The sequence below is a fragment of the Belonocnema kinseyi genome, chromosome 10 (assembly GCF_010883055.1).
Source record: "Belonocnema kinseyi isolate 2016_QV_RU_SX_M_011 chromosome 10, B_treatae_v1, whole genome shotgun sequence".
Lineage (NCBI taxonomy): Eukaryota > Metazoa > Arthropoda > Insecta > Hymenoptera > Cynipidae > Belonocnema > Belonocnema kinseyi.
The window spans coordinates 5505615-5522633 of record NC_046666.1 but is presented as its reverse complement, the minus strand read 5'-3'; the positions used below and the strand labels follow the sequence as shown (position 1 = coordinate 5522633).

The 17019-nt window shown below is 22.7% G+C and overlaps 1 protein-coding gene across 2 annotated transcripts in view; it reads right to left on the bottom strand.

Moving 5' to 3' along the window:
• Nucleotides 1–8574: 8574 nt before the first annotated feature.
• The window catches only part of LOC117182201 (phosphoinositide 3-kinase adapter protein 1), a 187806-nt gene continuing 179361 nt past the window's right edge, over nt 8575–17019 (bottom strand). For both annotated transcript variants that reach the window (XM_033375263.1, XM_033375264.1), the window contains 2 exons: nt 11888–12562; nt 8575–8916 (listed from right to left, as the gene is read on the bottom strand). In XM_033375263.1, the coding sequence (XP_033231154.1) occupies nt 8897–8916; nt 11888–12562 (695 nt within the window). In that variant the 3' untranslated portion in view covers nt 8575–8896. The remainder of the gene's footprint in view (nt 8917–11887; nt 12563–17019) is intronic.

Sequence of the window (17019 nt, the reverse complement as noted above, 5' to 3'; positions counted from 1 at the left end):
AATTATTTAATTTTTAAGATTTTTACAATTGAAAACTCTTTAATTGTAAATATTTGTAAATAAAAATTAATAAATTTTTGTGATTTTGAGGAAAAAAAGTGAAGTTTTAAATTTAAAAACTTTCAAATTGAAGAAATTTCCAATATCAGTCATAAAAATTACAGAAATACAAAATTCTTGAATTTGAAGAGTTACAATTATTGAAGACTTCAATTTTAATTATATATAAATTAAGAATTTTGATGATTTTAAAGATTTAAAGTTTTTAATTATAAATCTTTGAAATTGAAAAAATTTAATCATCAGCATTAAAAAAAAATTTTATTGTAAAATATCATTTAAAATATCATTTTGTAATCGAAAATTGTCAAAATTAATCATTTTTATAATTTGAATTTAAAAGAATTTGAAGTATAATTTTTTATTCTAACTTTTTATAATTAAGAGTTCTTCAATTAAAAAAATTTACAATTCAAAGCTCTATAATTTTGAAGATTTACAATTGAAAATCCTAAATTTTTACAATATAAAATTGCAAATAAATCAATTTTTAAGATATAAAAATAAAACTTCTTAGATTTGGATGATTTTAATCAAATACAAAGTTTCAATTATAAATCTTCCAAATTAAAGAAATTTTGAATCAAATATTCTTTAATTTTAAAGTTTAAAAATTAAAGTTCAGCAATTTTGAAAAGTTATAGCTGAAAATTTTTCAATTTTCAAGGATTATATTTTAAAGACATGTAATTTTGAACGTTTTTTTGTATAGTTTAATTTTGTAAGTGTACAATTATTTAAAATTCTTCCATTTCCGCGATTTGCAATTTAAAATTGTTTAATTTTTAGTATTTTAAATTGCAGATTCTGCAATATTTAATCTGCATAATAGAAAATGATGTATTTTTAACGCCTTTTTGGAAGAGATATATTAAAAAACGAAGAAATATTTCAATTTTGAACATTGTTAATTGAAATTCATTAAATTTTATAGATTTGAATTAAAAAATTCTCCAATTATAAATAGTAAAAATGGCAGCTTTTTTTAAAAATTTTAACCAATTTTTACATATCTAAAATATGTTTCCGTATATAAAAAAGGATACAATAACTTCAAGTAGAAAAAGTGAATTAATGAAAAACAAACTTTCTGCTTTTAAAATTTCCATGTAAATTGTTATTGCCTCAATCCTTGCACAAATTAAATTTTATGAGGAATCGGAAAATTTCCAGTTCTTTAATCCATAAATTTGAATGGAATTTTTTTTAGCAAGTTCTTTTTTATTTACTTTTTCAGAACCAGCTCAGTTATCTCTTACTAAAATTTAGAATCAGATATTTCTTATTCTGACAAAAAAAATTCCAATAGCTCCAGTAAAAAAAACGCTTGAATTTTATTATTCCTGATTGCTAAAAAAGAAAGAAGTAAAATATTCTCTTAGCCCACTGGCTGAAATTGCAAATATTTTCCCTTTTTATATATTAGTTTTTGACTTTTAAGAATATCTTTTTTTCCAAGGGGAAAATATTTTAGTGTTTTAGTCTTTTGACATTTTTTTGAAATCTGAAAAAAAATCTTTCGCCTATATTCCATTGCGTTTCTCCTTTTTTAAATTACCCTTTTTTCTGTTTTTGCAAAACTTCTCTATTTTCTCTTTTCTTTCTAATTATAAGATATTCGAAAATACAATAAATTGTTTTACATCTAAAAAATTATTATACTCAAAACTAGAATAAGCCACCGCGAATAATTAAAGTTTTTTAACTTACAGAATTATTTAATATAATTATTTTAATGTTTTTAAATATGATTAATTTAGAAATAATCTGTTTAAGATTTTAATGAAACTTTAAAGGTTAAATATATATTTTTTAATCTAAACAAAGAAAAATATTGTTGGAATTATTTATAATAAAGTACGATGTTCTCTCTGTTCACATGGAAGATTCTTTATTTGAAATTTGAATAATCACTATCATTATAAAAATTATTACCTAGTTTTAAAATCATTTACAGGTGGATCAAATGGTGTAAAATGTGCTCAAATTAAAACAATATATTCTTTTCAATGAAATACAAATTTGTTTTTTTTTCTTAATTAAAACTCAATAAAAACTTTAAAAATAAATAACAAAGTTTTCAAAAAGTTTTATTTTATATAAAGATATGCAGGTAAAAAAGCGTAATTGCAATATTTTTACACAGTTTTTGAATTGGGTATATTAGACAACTTGAAGCCAAAAGCGCGTGAAAAATAAACATTTTTGGTTGATCCATATTATAGAAAATATTTCAAGAAAATATGAAAATTAGGAAAATAAGAGTTTTTCAAACTTATCGTAATACCTAGAATTAATAAATTCATAAATTATTAGGGTTGTTAAAAATGTTTAGAAATGTTTAGAAATATTTAAAAACATGTTATTATAAATTTGTTTATATTTAATAAAATTTAGTTTGTAATTAATTAATTTTAATTTAATTTTAATTTAATTTTAATTTAATTTTAATTTAATTTTAATTTAATATAATTTAATTTTAATTTAATTAATTAAACATATAATAATGGAATATTTTTATCAAATTACAAAATAACAATAATTGAAAAAAAATATTTTTATATGGCAAATTTAGTTTGAAAATGTGCATAGTATTTTGAAAGAATAACAAACAACTTTCTCGAAAATAGAATTTTTAATTTCTAAGCAAAATTAAAAAAGAATTTCGAGATAAATCAGCGCTCAATTGAATCCTGCAAAGTTTTTTTAGAAAATTTTATTATGTTCGGAGAACATTCAATGAGAAATTTGATTTAATTCATATAATTTTTTTTATACGATTTTTATAGAATTGTTGTTATTTTTTATTCAAAAAATAATTATTAAAAACTTTAAAAATTAGAAAAAATTGCTTTGATAAAATATTAGATTATTGTATTTTTAATAAAGAAGTTATGTATTAAGAAAACAATTTTTGGAAAACAGGAATCGTTTAGTTCGGATATTTCATAATTCAAGAATTTTATTATTCGAGAATTTTCAAATTCGATAATATTTATTTATTAAAAAAACAATAATGAAATATCTTTATCAAACTACATTTTTATTTTTTTTTTAAATTATTGTTATTTCAATTTTTTAAAATTTTTCTTTTGAATTAAACATTTAAAAAATGTATTCTTGTATCAAAATAGTTCATGGTTGTATATTTAATAAGTGAATAATATCGATTATTAAACTATTTTTGTTATTGCCGGATATTTTATAATTTGGTAATTTTCTGTTGGGTATTTTGTTAATTCGATAATATTATTAACTGTTTGAGAATTTTCTAATTTGGGATTTTTATATTTTGGCAATTTTGTAATTTTGTAATTTTGGAAATTTTCTATTTCAAATTTTTTTCAGGAAATTTACAGTCCCGTGAATTTTATTTTTTTTTCTTGCTATTTTTCAGTATTTTATAATTCAAGAATTTTCAAGTCAGGCTATTTATTTTCGAGATTTTTCACTCAACCCGGGATTCGAAAAAAATTCAAAGGATTTGAAAAATTTTATTTTAAAAGATAACAAAAAAAAATTAAAAAGATTACGCTTAAAATAATTAAAATAATTAAAGATTACGCTTATTTGTTATAAAAAAAAATGTTTTTTCTCTTAAAATGTAAAAATAAATATTTCCCCTACTTTTTCCCTCTTCAGTTCAAAAATTATCGTATATCCTTTTTTTTGTGGTGATCCCTGTAATTTTATAAAACATATTCTTATCATTATAAGACAAAATTTTGTTACTGTCTTTTGTGATTCTGGTATCAACATTTTTTTTTTTTTTTTTTGAAAACGAGAAATTTTTCAAAAACGAGCATTAAATATTTTTTCAGGATAAAAATTTATGGCTTTTCTCTCACTTAATATAATTTTAAAAAAGTATAATAATAACTGAAACAGTTGTGATTGCAAATACTTATCAGCTATTAGTTCAAGGCGAAAGGAAGATTAAAACCCACTTCCTTTCGGACGCCCACGCTATTTATAATTAACGTACTAATAATTAGGTCAGTAGATTTTTTTTTAAATCAAATTTATTATAGTAAAAGGTATAATCTAAACATTTAGAATTTTGGAATAATGAGATCCTGACGCATAAAAAGTCGTTTTTGTAATATAAGACAAAAAGATTGAACTCAATCAATTTACATTAAAATTTTTGAATTTATTTGGTACTTCATAAATAATTCATTTACGCAATAAAAATTATAATAAGACTATATTGTGATAAAGTTAAAAATAAATCGTTAAAAATAAACCATTAAAAATAAATCGTTAAAAATAAATCGTTAAAAATAAACCGTTAAAAATAAATCATTAAAAATTAGGTGCTAATAAATGCATGTAGGTACATAATTATAAACATTCATACGCTATATGAACAATCAAAACGAAGATATTTTAGCCTAATTCGAATAAACATAAAAAGTTTCGAGTTTAACAATTAAAAAGACGCTTTTCTAAGATATATTTCATAATTCATATATAGGAAATATTAGGTACATATAGATATATTATCATAAAATTATATAAATATTTTAAGACTACTTTGAACCAATGTCGAAACTTTGGATTGAAAAATCCCGAAAAACAAATATCCGGAAGATAAAATTTTCGACAAAAAATTGCCGAATTATAAAATATCCGATACTGAAATATTTCCAAAAACAGAAAATTATAGGATTTAGGCAATTAAAAAAAAATCTTTTTTTATTAAGCCATATTTATTCATCAAAAATAAAATAATTAATTATTTCGAAAACAAAATATATTTGAATCTTGAAAATATTTTTTTTCAAATTGTTTTTTGGAAGAATAATAAGGGGGGAAAACTACTATTAAGATTTTTTATCAACATAGCGTCGAGGTTTTTTAAAAATTATTTTAATTTTAAATTCAAACAATAATTTTGTTAACTACATTGAAAATTTAAGAAAATATTTCATTATTTTGCTTGCAATAAAGGGGCGACTGAAAAATCTCGAAAAATAAAATTCCCGATGATATAAAATTCGCGAATAATAAAATTGGCGAAAAATAAAAACACCGAATTGGCAAATTCTCTAATATTAAAATTCTTTAATAAACTTGCCGAAAAATAAAAAGAATGGGAAAATTCCCGAATAATAAAATTCTCGAATAAAAATATTCCCAAATTTGAAAATTCCCGAATAATAAAATTCCCGGCAGTTAATAATATTACCGAGTTGGAAAATTCCTGACAGAAAATTTCCGAATTATAAAATATCCAAATTAAAAAATTCCCGAAAGTAAAATATTACAATTTTTTATAAATAAGTTTTATCAATAACAAATATAATTTTGAAATATTATTTTTACAAGTTATTTTTCATGTTTAATTTTGGGAATTTTATAATTTAGAAATGTTTTAATTCGGATATTTTATAATTCGCCAATTTTTTAAGGGAATTTTATAATTCGGGAATTTTCCAATTCGATAATATTATTGACTGGCGGGAATTTTTTATTTCGGGAATTTTATAATTATGGGTTTTTATTATTCGAGAATTTTATTATTCGGCAATTTTCCAATCTGGTATTTTTATTTTCCGGAAATTTTATTATTAGCGAATTTTAATATTCGGAAATTTTCCAATTCGATATTTTTATTTTTCGGTAATTTTACTATTCGAGAATTTCACAGTGTCGGGAATTTTATTTTTCGGGATTTTTCAGTCATCCCGCAATAAATAATATTGATTAAAAAAATTTTTTATTGTTTAAATTCGGAAATTTTATAATGCCGGAATTTTTTAGTTCGGATATTTCATAATTTTGAAAATTTTCTGTTTCGATTTTAATTATTCAGGAATCTTCAAATTATGTGTGAATATAAATTGGCGGGAATTTTATTATTCGCAAATTTTCGAATTACATAATAATATAATTTGTTCGGAATTTTATTCGGACGACTGAAAAATCCCAAAAAATAAAATTCCCCAAAAAAATTCGAAATAGAAAATTCTCAAAACATGAAAAATCCCCACTTGGAAAATTCTCGAATAATAAAACTCCCTCAAAAATTTACAACAGTAAAGAATCAGAAAATTCTCGAATACAAAAATGGATACTAGAAAAGTATCAAATTTAAACAAATAAAAAAATTATTTTGTGATCAATCATATTTATTAATTAAAATAAAATAAATTTTTTGTTTGACTTTCGATGTATCTTTTAAAAATCATTGTTTGAATTTAAGATCAAAATAATGAAAAAAAATTCTCAATGAAGAAGAGCAACGGCTAAAAAATTCAGAATTAAAACATTTCTGAATTATAAAGCTCTCGAAAATTTTCTAATTATAAAATATCCGATACTGAAATATTTCCAAACACAGAAAATTATCGAATTTAAACAATTAGAAGAATCTTTCTTAAATAAGCCATATTTATTCATTAAAAATACAATAATTAAATATTCCGAAAACAAAATATTTTTGAATCTTCTATATATTTAAAAAAATTATTGTCTGTATTTTAAATAACAATAACTGCGACGAAATAATTCTCAAAGCAACAGAACAATACAAGAACAAGATTTTCATTAAAAGAACAATAATTAGGGGAGAAAACTACTATTAGTTTTTTTTGAGGCCTTGAGGTTTTTTTCAATTATTTTAATTTTACATTGAAACAATTTTTTTAAATGAATAAAAAATTTCATTATTTTGCTTTTTTTTTAATTGCTTAAATTCGGAAATTTTTTAGTTTGGATATTTTATAATTGGAAAATTTTCTAGTGCGATTTTAATTATTCAAGAATTTTTAAATTCTGTATAAATATAAATTGGCGGGGTTTTGATTAAGACTGAAAAATAAAAAAAATAAATAAAATTCCCAGAAAAATTCGAAATTAAAATTCCCAAAACATCAAAATCCCCACTTGGAAAATTCTCGAATAATAAAATTTCCTAAAAATTTATAGCAGTAAAGAATTGGAAAATACTCGGATAAAAATATTGCCAACAAAAATTTGTTTGAATTTAAAATCACAATAATGAAAAAAAAATTTCAATGGAGAAGAGGAAAGGCTAAAAAATTTCTGAATCAGAAAATTCCCGAAAATGGTCGAATTATAAAATATTCAAACCAGAAAATTTTCAAATTTATACAGTTAAGAAAATTGTTTTTAATCAATATTATTTATTCATTGAAAATAAATTAGTCAAATATTTTTATCTAAGAATTTTTTAATGTTTAAACTTTAAAAAAATTATTATTTGAATTTTAAATAACAATAATGATTGCATAAAAATGGTATAAAGATGTAAAGTGTGCACCTCGAACCAAAAAGAATTCTCGCTAAATTTTCTCCGAACCTAAATTTCTTTCTATTATAATAATAATTATTATTATATTTAAAAATTAGAAATTCGATTGTCGAGAACATTTTTTTTTTAAACTATGAGCTATTTCAAACCAAATTTTTCATCCAGAAATATATAAATCTATCATTTATTCTTATTTTAAATTCAAAAAATAATTTTTGAAAACGATTTCGAGTTCAGATATTTTATAATTCGGAAATTTTATTACTGAGAAATTTTATAATTTTGGAACTTTCTATTTAAAATATTTTCTTTTTCGAGCATTTCCCAATAATAGTAAATTGTTACGTAAAATCGAAGGCTACCGTTTCGCGTTTGGAAATTCCAAAGAAAATTGCAGTCTCTCAGATTTTTATTACCTAATTTTAATTATTTATCCCTACATCATAATTATTTTAAGGAGAAATAACAAATTAATACGACAGAAAAAATGAAAAATAGAGAAAAAAGAAGAAAAATTTATGTACAACGTTTGGCAACATTGCCAAAATCTGAAAGTTTGATTTGGTGCTCGCTAGCATTGTATATCTCTTTGAACTTCCGTTCAAGTTTATCTTATAGAAAAAAAAAACGATCATTTACTAATGCTAAAATTTAATATTTTTAACAAGTAATATATAGTTTGAAAAGAAGATTAATTAAATCAAAAACATACGCAAATTTATAATAATGAAATTTTGTCTAAAATATTTTGACTATTTTCATTTAAAGTTTTTTTAAATAAAAATATTTGATAAAATTTTAATAAATTATTTACAAAAATAATTGTTGTAATATATAATTTCGTGAAAACATTGCTATTCATTTTGCAGTTTTTATATGAGATTTTTTGATATAAATTCTTTTTTTATAAATGATCGTATTTTATATCGAGATAAACTAAATATGGCACAAACTAAATCGTATGCTAAAAATATTTCTAAATAAAATAATTTTCTAATTAACTCTATTTTATGTATTTAATGTGCTCCCATTTTTCTAATGTAGCGTTTCTATAATATTTTATATAAATACTAATTTACTTGATTAATTCTGATGAATATACAATTTTTTATTTAAATGTGATGCATGAAAATTACGGATAATTCTATTAAATTTCATGATTTACTAGAAATTCATGTATCAATATTTTTATTTATTTTAATGCCTAATTTAAGAGACAAAAAATATATATTGACTTTAATTTATGTAATGGAGAGTAAGTTTAAAAATTATTTTTCATATTTGAGATGTAGATTTTACATTGACCTTAATTCAAATTAACAATGTACAAATTCCCCATGATTCATGAAAAAGTAGAGTCCTTAAAGCGATTCTAAGAACAATTTGACGTATTTAATCTTGGTCAACGGGTTGACCCCGTCAACTTAATCTAAGTGTCGAAATTTTAAAAGCTAAATAATTTTATTATTTTAAAAATTATTCTGGATTTTCCGGATTCAACGTAGTAATTCTATATTTACAGGACGTTGCAGTCTCAGGAAGGTTATACTGATCCTCTTACTTTTTTACCGGGGTAACTGAAATAAAAAATAAATCATATATTAGACAATGTGTATGAAAATATAAACTAAAATTATGATCAATTTTGGGAACTGAAAAATCCTGAAAAATAAATATCACGACACTAAATCCCTGAAAAAAACTCGAAATAACAAATTTCCGAAATTATAAAACAATTTTTTGGGTGGTTAAATGTTTTTTTAAATAGTCGCTTAAATTGCAAATAACAATAATTGACGAAAAATGTATTAATTAAAAAAAACTTTAATATAAAAATTTAAAAAAATATATATTAAACCTTTAAAAAAATTTCGATCAAAATATTTCATTATAAATTTGTTGACAAATAAATTATATTGACTAAAAAGCCATTTTTTCAACTGTTCAAATTTCCGGAATTTTCCAATTCGGGGGTTTTTTTTAATTTTGAAAATTTTACAGTTTCTGGAATGACATTTTTCGGCATTTTTCTTTCGTCCCAAATTTACAAAAATGAAAAAATACATATACTTTTTCAACGAAAAATTTGTGTCAGTTTGAAAGATATTAAAAATTTTTTGAAGCTTAAAATAAATTTAAAAAAATACTTTATACATTTTTCAAAGTCTTTCAAGGTTTTAAATATTTTTTGTCTCTTCAAAAATAAAAGAAATCCTAAATATCTTTTGAACTGACTTGAATTATTTCCAAAATTATCATAAAATATACCGGATTATTTTTTCACAATTTTAGAAACGTTTTGTATTTTTTTAAAAACCTTTTTAAATTTTATCTTATAAGTAATTTAAAAAAATAAAAAATCAGTTTAACTATTCCTAGAAATCCGTAGACTTTTTTTCAATTTCTTAAACAATTTCATTTCGAAAACTTTAAAAATCTACATTTTGTTTTAAGTTAAAAAAATATTTTTTCATATTTTAAATTATATTAAAAATGTATTAAAGACTTCCAAATATTTTTTAAAATGATTTGAATTTTTCCTAAAATTTTGAAAAAAATCTGCATAATTAATAAAATCTTCTAGAGTTTTTTTTGACAATTTTCGAAATCGTTTATAATGGTTTAAAATCTTTTTAAACATTGTCGTAAAATAAATTTGGCAATATAAAGAATCATTTTCAATTTTTTTATAAATCTTTAGAAAATTGGTTTATTCTGTTGAAACCATTCAAATTTTGAAAAAGCTTCTACATTTTTTGTTCAAAATATTTTAAAATCTTTAATTTGTTTTAAATTTTGTTAAAATCTTTTCAAGCTTAAAATTATTTTTCTATCTTTTCAGACCTTCTAAATATCTCTATTCAAAAATTTTTAAACTTCGAAATATCTTTTGAAATCATTCAAAGTTATCCTATATTTTTTAAAAAACACGCCAAAATTAATTTAAAAAATGTAAATATTGAATGCTTAAAATAATTTTTCCAAAATAATACCAAAATCATTATAATTTTCACAGAAATCTGTTGACATCCTTGAAATCTTCAAAATTCCATAAAAATCCCTTATTTATGTGTGGAAAATAAAAAGAGTAAAAATAAAAAATGTGTAAGATATTCTATTTTTTTTTTAATTGAAAATTAACACGCGCGCATAGGGCGTGACTGATACTCCTAGCGAATATAAAAAATTATACCCCGAAACGTGAAAAATTAAAGAAATCCGGACTTTTAAAAATTTAATTTCATAATTTTTTTTACTCAATTTTAAGGATTTGTAAATAAACATTTTTGAAGCCTCCAGAATAAATTTAAATATTGAACATTGCAAAATAAAATTAATCAAAAAACAATTTTACATTCAAAGGTTTAACAGGGTGGTGCTTGAAAAATAGGAAAATAGTTTGTTTTTTTCATCCAAAAAAAATTTTATACCGAAAATAGAAGAATTACATTTTCAAGTAAAACAATCAATTTGCAAACAAAACAAAAATCCCAATAAAATAACTCAATTTTAAATTAAAAAAAATAAATTTTCTAACAAAAAAGATACAGTGCAATTTGCCTTTGAAAAAGTAAATTTTAAACAACAAAAAGCTAGTTTTCTGCAAAAGTATTCATTTATAAATAATTAATTAATTTTTTATCACAGTGGTCAATTTTCAACCAAAAATATGGATATTTTTTACCAAATAGTGAAATCTTCAACCCAAAAGATGTATTTTCTATAAAAAAAACCCGAATTTTTAACGAAAGATTTTTTTTTTCAACCAAAGAAATTAACTCTTTAAAAATATAGAATAGGTAAATTTTCTACAAAACAGAACATTTTTTAATGAAAAAATTTCATTCATATCAAAAAAGGTAAATTTTCAACAAAAAATTCAATATTTGAAGTGAATATACAACTAAGAGGATGAATCTTTAACTACGAAAAACTTAATTTTCATCCAAATAAATGAATTTTCAAGCAAAAAGATAAATTTACTATAATAAATAAAAAATTTATTCAAATTTTTAACCAAAAAAATTAATTTTTTAACTAAAAGATCAAGTTTCGGATTTTCAACAAATAGTTGAGTTTTCATCTAAAACAGGTAAATTTTCAACTAAAAATAGAATAGTTAAATTTTTCGTAAAAAAAATAATTTTTAATGAAATTAAAGTAAATTTTCCACGAAATGGTATCATTAAAAAAAAAACATATGATTTTTCTACTAAATTAGATGATTTTTTTTTAAAAAGTTAATTAATTTTCAACCAAATTTTTAAAGGAATTTTCAACCATGAAGATTAAATATTCTCCCACTTAATTCAAATTCTCAATATTTAAATATATTTCACCAAAAAGATGAATTCTCAACGAAATAAGTTTTTTAATTTTAAAAGTTTTTTAATTTTATACAAAAAATAGTTGAATTCAACCAAAAAATATGAATTTTCAAAAAAATATTTTGAATCCTCAACCAAAAAAAAAAAAAATTTTCAACCAAATAGTTGCGATTTTTCACCATAATAATGAAATTAACGTAATTTAGTCTAATTTACTCACATCTTGGAGGGACAGGTGGAGCAAGTTTTTTTGGAATCATCCCCACAATTTGGACGCCTTCGCTCGATGGTCCAAGATTCATATAATCATGGACACTCGAATCTGTAACATCTGCCCCACAAGCTCCATCAACCACATCCGGAGAAATTTCCTTATTCAATTTTTCCTTATCATCATCCTTCTCTTTCTGAATACTTCCATTTAATTGAGATTCCATTTCCATCACAGAATTTTTCAAACTCTCAAGATTTAAGGAGTCCTCCTTAACTTTCTGAGATTCAGAAATCGTTTCCCCTTCACTTGGAGTCTTGGAATCTTCCTTCTTTTCTAAATTCTTTTCTTTTGATAGTTCAATTTCATTGCTTTTGCTGGGCATTTTGAGGTCAGTTTCAGGATGAGAATCTTTGGAAACTTTATATTCAATCAATTTCTCTAAATTTATGGGGGGTGTCGATGGGGTGGAAGGTGCTGATGGTGTAATGTTCATGTATTCGAAAGGGATGCACATTCCCGGGGGTGGAGGTGGAGGGGGAAGGGGAGCTAATATCGATGAAGTTGGATTGAAATTTGCGTAACTGTGAGCTTTTTTTATATCCTCTATGTCAAGATAATCTGAAGCCTCGATTGGAGAGCTTGGTGTTTTTGGTTCCCTGACTGAACCATCCGCTTTATAAGCTGAAAAAAAATAATGAAGAAATTATTCTATAGGATTCCTGAAAATAAAACCAAGAATCCAACGAATAAATATGAAAAACCATTATAAAATGTTCCTATTGTAATTTTTAAAAACTCTTCCTATGACCCTCAAGCAGTACACTAGTGCGAATTCGCACCGTCGTTTATGAAAAGTTGGTAGCATTTGATCATAGACAGCCTTACAGGGTAATCCTCACCACGACAAATATGTCCGAACCCTAAGGTTTCACGCCCAAGTTCGGTTAGTTCCAGTTTCGTTGATCTCTCCAAGATAGGACGAGAAAATCGAATTGGTGCGAATCAGCACCTGTGTACTTTTTACGTGTGGTAAAGTGCTGCGAGCTGCAATTTCTAAATATTGTTCTCAAGTAAAGGAGTTTCTTTCGTTTGTTGAATGCAAGTATGTTTATGTACATTTATTTGCTGATTATCGATTATTCATGATAATTTTTAATAAATTTTACAAAAATGTGACTTTTTCCATCAGATTCATGGGAATGAAGTTGAATAGAGCGTGAAGTAGTAAGAATCAATGTGTCACCGAATGCCAAAAATGTCGCGAGTAGTAGGCATTTCTTGTTAAAAAAAATTCGAGAGAAATTCTAAATAAAAATATTTTCATGTAATGGTTGCATTACTTTCATTTCCCTTCCGTCATAACTGTAAATCATGCATTTGAAAATACCCCTACTTCGACCTACCGGGAAAAATACTAGATTCACATTCTCGACATAAACAATATTTTTTCGTGATTATTTGTTCCTTATTTTTCAAAAACGTTGCTTTACTTATAACTAATTATCATGCGGAAAATTAATGATTGTCCAAATTTCCAGAAAACAATTAGATTTAGCAGGAAATTTCACACAAAAAACATGTGTTTAACATTTTTCTAGTCTCAATCTTCTTTTTCATATTCGAAGTTGAAAATGCAAAAGCCAGATTCGCACTAGTGTACTTTACCTTTAGTGGGTGCCAGAGAGGAGGGTACCGTTTGAGGGTTCAAAAAAGATCTTCTTTTTGAAAAGAATTGCGTAAAAAAATGGACAAAATTAAAAAATGAGAAGGCCACCAACCAAATCCCCTTCCTCCTCTATTTTTTTATTTCTTTCGTCTTTTATTTTTTTTATTTTTATCAAACTACAATAAAAGAACATTTATAAATAATATTAGTCAACGTTTCTCCGTAGTCACACAGCACCTTTATGAAGGTAAGAATTTTTTTTAAAGATGATTTTTTTTTAAATCAGAATAGGAGCATTTTTATAACAGTTTGCCAAATTTTGTCGATGGATTTTGGGTTTTACTTTCAGGAATTCTATACATTAAATTGATCATTCAACATTGAATATGATTTTAAATTTAAAAAAATATATTCCTTTAAAAAAATGTTTGGTGAATATTATTTATAAACGTTCTTTTTCTTGCGAATTGGTAATAATAAAAAGAAAATAAGAAATTTCGACCGTAGAAGCGTGGAAAATAAAAAGTGCGTATATAATAAGTGTGAAAATAAGAAGTATGGAAATAATAAGTGTAAGAATAAAAAGTATCAAAAATGTGGAAAATACAAAGTTCAAACAGTTAAAAGCATGGCTATAAAAAGCATATAAAAAATGTGGGAGTAATAAGTGTGAATATACAACATTTTAGAAAATAAAAAATTTAGTAAACAAAAAGTGTGGAAAATGAAAAGTTTGGATATAATAAGTGTGAGAATAAAAAGTGCAGACAATACAAAGTGTGGGAAATAAAAAATGTGCAACATAAAGTGGGAAAAATAAAAATAATGTAAATAAAAACCATGGAAAGTATAAAAAAAATTAAAACAAAAAGTTTAAAAAATATTAAAAATAAAAAATGTAGAAAAAAAGAAGTGTGGAAAAAAATAGTATCGAAATAAAAAGCATGGAAAATAAAAAATGCGGTAAATAAAGTGTGAAAATAAAAAATGTGAAAAATAAAAAATCTGTAAAATAAAAAGTGTGTGAATAAAAAGGGTTGAAAATACAAAGGGCTGAAAATAAAAAGTCTGAAAAATAAAAAGAATGGAAATAAAAAGCAAGGCAAATAAAAAGTGTCAAAAATAAAAAATCTGTAAAATAAAAAGTGTGTAAATAAGAAGGGTTGAAAATAAAAAATGTAAAAAATAAAAAGAATAGAAATAAAAAGCAAGGAAAATAAAAATTGTGGAAAATATAGTGTTCAAATAAAAAGTCTAGAAAATAAAAAATGTGGAAAATAAAGTGTGGAAAATAATAAGTGTGAAAAGAAAAAGCGTGGATAATAAAAAGTGTTGAAAATAAAAAGTATAGAAAATAAAAAAAATCTGTAAAAAAAAGAATGAAATAAAAACTGTGAAAAATAAAATGTGCGGAAATAATATGTGTGAAGATAAAAAGTCTAGAGAATAAGAAATTTTGACCATAGAAGCGTGGAAAATAAAAAGTGTGGATATAATATGTATGAAAATAAGAGGTATGGAAATAATAAATGTAAAAATAAAAAGTATCAAAAATGTGAAAAATACAAAGTGCGAAAACTAAAAAGTATGGCTATAAAAAGCATAGAAAATAGAAAAATAAAAAATGTAGTAAACAAAAAGTGTGGAAAATAAGAAATGTGCAACATAAAGTGTGAAAAATAAGAAGAATATAAATAAAAAGCATGGAAAATATACAAAAATGAAAATAAAGTGTGGAAACGAAAAGTTTAAAAAATGTGCAAAATAAAAAATGTAGAAAAAAAATAGTGCGGAAATAAAAAGCATGGAAAATAAAAAGTGAGGTAAATAAAGTATGAAAATAAAAAATGTGAAAAATAAAAAATCTGTAAAATAAAAAGCGTTGAAAATAAAAAGGGTGAAAAATAAAAAGAATGGAAATAAGAAGCAAGGAAAATAAGTGTGGAAAAGAAAAAATCTGTAAAAGAAAAAGTGTGTAAATAAAAAGGGTTGAAAATAAAAAGCGTTGAAAATAAAAAGTGGAAAAAATAAAAAGAATAGTAATAAAAAGTGTGGAAAATAAAGTGTGCAAATAAAAAGTGTAGAAAATATTTTAAAAACTGTAAAAAAGTGGAAGTAATGAAAAAATGTGGAAGTAATAAGTGTGAAAATCAAAATTTTGGAAAATAAAAAAAGTAGTAAACAAAAAGTGTGAAAAACAAAAGTTTGGAAATAATAAGTGTGAGAATAAAAATCGTAGACAATACAAAGTATGAACAATGAAAAATGTGCAACATAAAGTGTGAAAAATAATGTAAATAAAAAGCATGGAAAATTAAAAGAAATGAAAATAAAAAGTTTAAAACATGAATAATACGGAAAATAAAAAATGTGGAAACAAATAAAAAGTGTGTAAATAAAAAGGATTAAAAATAAAAAAGTGTTGAAAATAAAAAGTGTGCAAAAAAAAGAATGGAAATAAAAAGTAAGGAAAATAAAAAGTGTGGAAAAAATAGTGTAGAAATAAAAAGCATGGAAAATAAAGTGTGAAAATGAAAAATCTGTGAAATAAAAATTGTGTAAATAAAAAGGATTGAAAATAAAAAAGTGTTGAAAATAAAAAGTGTGCAAAAAAAGAATGGAAATAAAAAGCAAGGAAAATAAAAAGTATGAAAAATAAAAAATCTGACAAAAAAAAAGTGTGTACATAAAAAGGGTTGAAAATAAAAAGTGGGAAAAATAAAAAGAATGGAAATAAAAAGCAAGGAAAATAAAAATTGTGGGAAAAAATAGTGTAGAAATAAAAAGCATGGAAAATAAAAAGTGCGGTAAATAAAATGTGAAAATAAAAAATTTGTGAAATAAAAAGTTTGTAAATAAAAATGATTGAAAATAAAAAAGTGTTGAAAATAAAAAGTGTGTAAAAAAAAAGAATGGAAATAAAAAGCAAGGAAAATAAAAAGTATGAAAAATAAAAAATCTGTCAAATAAAAAGTGTGTACATAAAAAGGGTTGAAAATAAAAAGTGGGAAAAATAAAAAGAATGGAAATAAAAAGCAAGGAAAATAAAAAGTGTAGAAATAAAAAGCGTGGAAAATAAAAAGTGCGGTGAATAAAGTGTGAAAATGAAAAATCTGTGAAATAAAAAGTGTGTAAATAAAATGGATTGAAAATAAAAAAGTGTTGAAAATAAAAAGTGTGCAAAAAAAGAATGGAAATAAAAAGCAAGGAAAATAAAAAGTATGAAAAATAAAAAATCTGTCAAATAAAAAGTGTGTACATAAAAAGGGTTGAAAATAAAAAGTGGGAAAAATAAAAAGAATGGAAATAAAAAGCAAGGAAAATAAAAATTGTGGGAAAAAATAGTGTAGAAATAAAAAGCATGAAAAATAAAAAGTGCGGTAAATAAAATGTGAAAATAAAAAATCTGTGAAATAAAAAGTGTGTAAATAAAAAGGATTGAAAATAAAAAAGTGTTGAAAATAAAAAGTGT